General features: G+C 29.3%; 1 protein-coding gene across 4 annotated transcripts in view; it reads right to left on the bottom strand.

The window, feature by feature from the left end:
* LOC106457197 (dol-P-Man:Man(7)GlcNAc(2)-PP-Dol alpha-1,6-mannosyltransferase-like) overlaps positions 1 to 4,159 on the bottom strand; it is a 28,448-nt gene that overhangs the window by 13,954 nt on the left and 10,335 nt on the right. For 3 of the 4 annotated variants that reach the window (XM_013916589.2, XM_022383038.1, XM_022383039.1), the window contains 2 exons: positions 1,946 to 2,119; positions 1,344 to 1,538 (listed from right to left, as the gene is read on the bottom strand). In XM_013916589.2, coding sequence (XP_013772043.2) covers positions 1,344 to 1,538; positions 1,946 to 2,119 — 369 coding nt within the window. The remainder of the gene's footprint in view (positions 1 to 1,343; positions 1,539 to 1,945; positions 2,120 to 4,159) is intronic. The other variant, XM_022383040.1, reaches the window with a different exon arrangement.

Raw genomic sequence — 4,159 nt, 5'->3', positions numbered from 1 at the left:
AAATTTTTTTCCTATTAAAGATCTCCTCCCCTTTCCTTACTGTTCCTGGCTTGTCTATCTTTACACGTGTGGAGACTGTAAGACCTCCTATATTGACAAAACCAAATGCTATTTAAAAGTCAGAGCCTATTGGGAATTTCCATCAAAACGCAAAAAAAATTGAGTAACCCCTGTGTTTCCTTTATTCACCAACATAGTGAAGAAATAGGACATCAACCTATGCTATCAAATTTTTCTATCCTCTGCAAGTCTAATACTGACCTGGAATTACTGATTAAAGAAACCCTCCACATCAAACAGCATTATCTAACACTAAACAATGTGCAGTCTTCATTTAAATTATACATTTTTTAATACGTTCTGATTTCTGATTTCACCTTTTTTTTTGTTGTGTTTTCTTGCTGTAGTTTCTCCTCGTGATTACTGTTTTGTGTTTTATTTGTTTAATTATCATTAAATATATTCATAGCATATGATAAATATTTTATTTATCTGTTTTAAGTCTGTTTCAGACTAAACATTTGTAGTTGAGGGATCATAAGAACATACAATAAAAAATTCTTTGTAAATGTGTTTCAGATAGAAGCCAATCCTCATCCAACTAATGCCCCTTTTCCATTTGTGCTTTGTGAATTTAATCTGGGAAGCCAAAACATAGGTAAAATTGTCATACAGATTTTACCTTAGGTATGTTACATCTATGAAGATAGTTTAGCATTATGTTTGTATCTGTATGTGCAATTACCACAAACAGTGGTATTGTACCTGTTTGTCCAAATGGTCTGTCAGTAGTTTTACATTTTATATATATATATATATATACATGTACATCATTTATCAATTCATTTGTTATTGAAATGTACAAATGGTTAGTCAGTAATTTTACAGTCTTATGTGCAGATAGTTAGTTAGTTAGTAATTTCATACCTGGATGTAGATATGGTTAATCACTGTATCTGGATGCCCAGATTGTTACATGGCAATTCTTTTATTTGTAAGGTTTCTCTTTATTATCAGTGAGGAAAGAAATTAGAAATTGGTTAATTACTCATTAAAGTGCATATCATATTAATCATATTGTCCCAAATGATATTAATGAATTCAGCAATCTCATGAAACTTATGATAAGATACTCAAATTGACTTATTATTTATAAGAAAGGTGCCTTATGTTTTTTAAAGTTTCAATTGCATTGTGTTCAAAATTTATTCTTACTCACAATTAGACCATCAGTCTGATGCAGTATTTTAACACCATCTAGTGAATAGCAAGTACTAGTAATAAGATTACTAAAAATCTAAAATTGGGAAGAAGCCCAGAAAGGAACAATAATAAACCAATACCTAACATTACCAGTCCAGATGATATTCCATATTTCAACAAATCTTTAATTGTTAACCTCCTGGCAGTCAGTTCAGTCAATAAAATAAATCCCAATAAAATGGCCACTTCTCCTCGAAATATTATAACTGCAGCAGCAGTAGTAACAATCAGATGAAGATGCTTTTGTCTAATCCAGTAACCATAGGCTAGTAATGCTAAAAAAAAAATATATATGTATGTATGTATATGTATATATTAATGATGCTGTTTTAAACATATATATATTCCTATCAAAAATTATCAAAGTTACTGCTAAATTACATTTGGCATACTATCTAAATGAAAAGATATGTTAAATTAAAAAGCAAATATACTTAAATACAGCATTCCTGAAAACAAAATCTCTTACTATACACTGCATATAGATCATGAAGTGTCTTACATAATTCTATACATATATTAGTACATAAAAAGTATGTTTTGGAGTGTCTTACATAATTCTATACATAGATTAGTACATAAAAAGTATGTTTATGCAAACACATCAAACCTAATGAGAAGATTTCACTAAAAGTACAAGACTACTTTGTTATTTCTTAACATAAAACATGTGACAGCTTACTTAGTATGAGAGCAAAGGTGTTAGGCAAGGGTCTTGATAAATAATACATGAAGTGAAACTGTGATGCTGTGATTAAAATCAGCCAAGTGGTCATAACTTTCCCAAATTCCTTTTCTAAAGCCAGACGATAGGTTTGGAAGGCAAATATAACAGTTGTTCCCAGTACAGCTCGAACTGTGAGGAAATTACAAAGTTCAAAAGAAAATCACGTAACAAAATTGAAAAAATTCATTTCCAATTTAAACATAGTTAACCCTCAAATTACTTGATTGTTTCTATACTATTCAATGCTGGTGGGTCCACGTATTGCATCATACCGAGTAATTTTATTTTTTGCATGTTACAACACTCAAAATTAATAATAAACAAATTGTTTAAATTGTTTTTGTTGACTTGTATGTTATTAGGGACCATGTGATCAATAATGTTATGGACAAAAGTAATTCGGTGCATAAACAGTTTAGAAATATAGATTTCAAAAACAGAGAAGTTTCACATGGAAACAGAGAAGTTTCGCACTGGTAATTCTGGGATTAAATTATTATCTGATAGTGTGTTTTTTTTATGTTCTGCTAAGAATATAAATAAAGGCATGAAAAAAAAGATCACATATTAAACAGGGTATTTTTTAAATTCAAAATTTTTTTTTGCTCATTTCTCAACTAAAAAAGTTAACCCAAAATTACTAAATTAATATAGTAATAACCAATATAAAACAAATTATTCAACAATTTGTACAGCTAGTATACACAGAGCTTGGACTAAAATTGACTTAGGTACCACGTATACAAAATTTACTGCTACAAGAACATATAAGTAATAACTTTAAAACAAACTTAATATCTTGGATGTATATGTAAAAAATGTATGCACTCATTCATTATCAGAAATTAAGTAAAAATTCCAATATTTTGCAAAGAGGTAAACAAAAACAGTATTAATATTAATTGTTATCATATACACTTACATTTAAGTATGCTTGAATTTGCAGTAAATCAATACTTTGGAAGAACAGAAGAAAAACATTTAAGATTTTATCATTTATTAAGATTCATTGCATGTTAACTTTAAACATTCACTGTGATTCAATGAAAGGTTTGTCTTACAGGAAATATGTATCATGTCATTTAAGTCTTAGAAGACTTCAAAGCTCACATGGCAAGAAACATTTACAGTTTCTCCAATGTCAAAGAACAAAAACATATACAAAGACATACAAAATGTAATTAATGAAACTGTTGCAAGGGGATTTTGTCATTATTAATAATTAAAAATGCTTTCTGTATTAGTTTATTACAGTGTGAACAGAAAACACACCATTATTCTAAGGCAAAATTTTGCATGTAATATTTTCATTTTTCTTGTTATAAACATGCCATGGGTTTCATTTTATCTTGAATTATTACAATTATTACAGTTACACTTTACTTTGAATTTTTCAAAGAGGTCAAAATTCTGAGAAAAGCTGTCATCCAAAGAAATCAATGATTGAGAGAATGTTGCTCAGACTACTCTTTTGACTAAGGAACACAAGGCAACTGATGAAGAGAACAACAACGGCCAATGTCAAGAAGCAATTTGATATTCTTCAGTGGCATGGTTTCATTATTAATCCCCTAGGTCAGAACATACTATTACTCTGTTAAATTTAGCATGTGCTTCTGTACATACGCAGAAACCACAGGTACATTTGAAATTATGATTTGCTTCCATCAGTAAATCAAATACTGCAACAACTGGAATGAGTGCAAAAAAATATTACAAGCTTAAATTGAGATTACATAAGTAAATATATGTAACATTACCTTTATCAACCATAACTGATCTGAATCTCTGACTGAACTAGATATACATATCACACACACACACACATATATATATATATATATATATATATATTAGGTCACCCTATACTGTTTTTATTATAAGCCAATATGAAATTTTATCACCAAATCATTGACACATATTACAATTATATATGCTATAGATCTATACAGGTGTTAACTTGTTCCCAGGTAATGCTATAACCTTAATCTTTTATAGGGCTCTCTACTTCTGCACATGTAACAAATGTCCATCAACTCACATCCCACTACACTGGCCCTGAATACAAGTAAGGACCGAACCTGGTGTCAAGGAAGTTTCCATGTGTTAATTAAATCCACTCATTATAGAAATAAATATATATATATATATATATATATATATATACAT

This window comes from Limulus polyphemus, unplaced genomic scaffold, assembly GCF_000517525.1.
Source record: "Limulus polyphemus unplaced genomic scaffold, Limulus_polyphemus-2.1.2 Scaffold302, whole genome shotgun sequence".
Classification (NCBI taxonomy): Eukaryota; Metazoa; Arthropoda; class Merostomata; order Xiphosura; family Limulidae; genus Limulus; species Limulus polyphemus.
The sequence above is the reverse complement of the archived record's forward strand: the minus strand, read 5'-3'. Positions and strand labels throughout refer to the sequence as shown.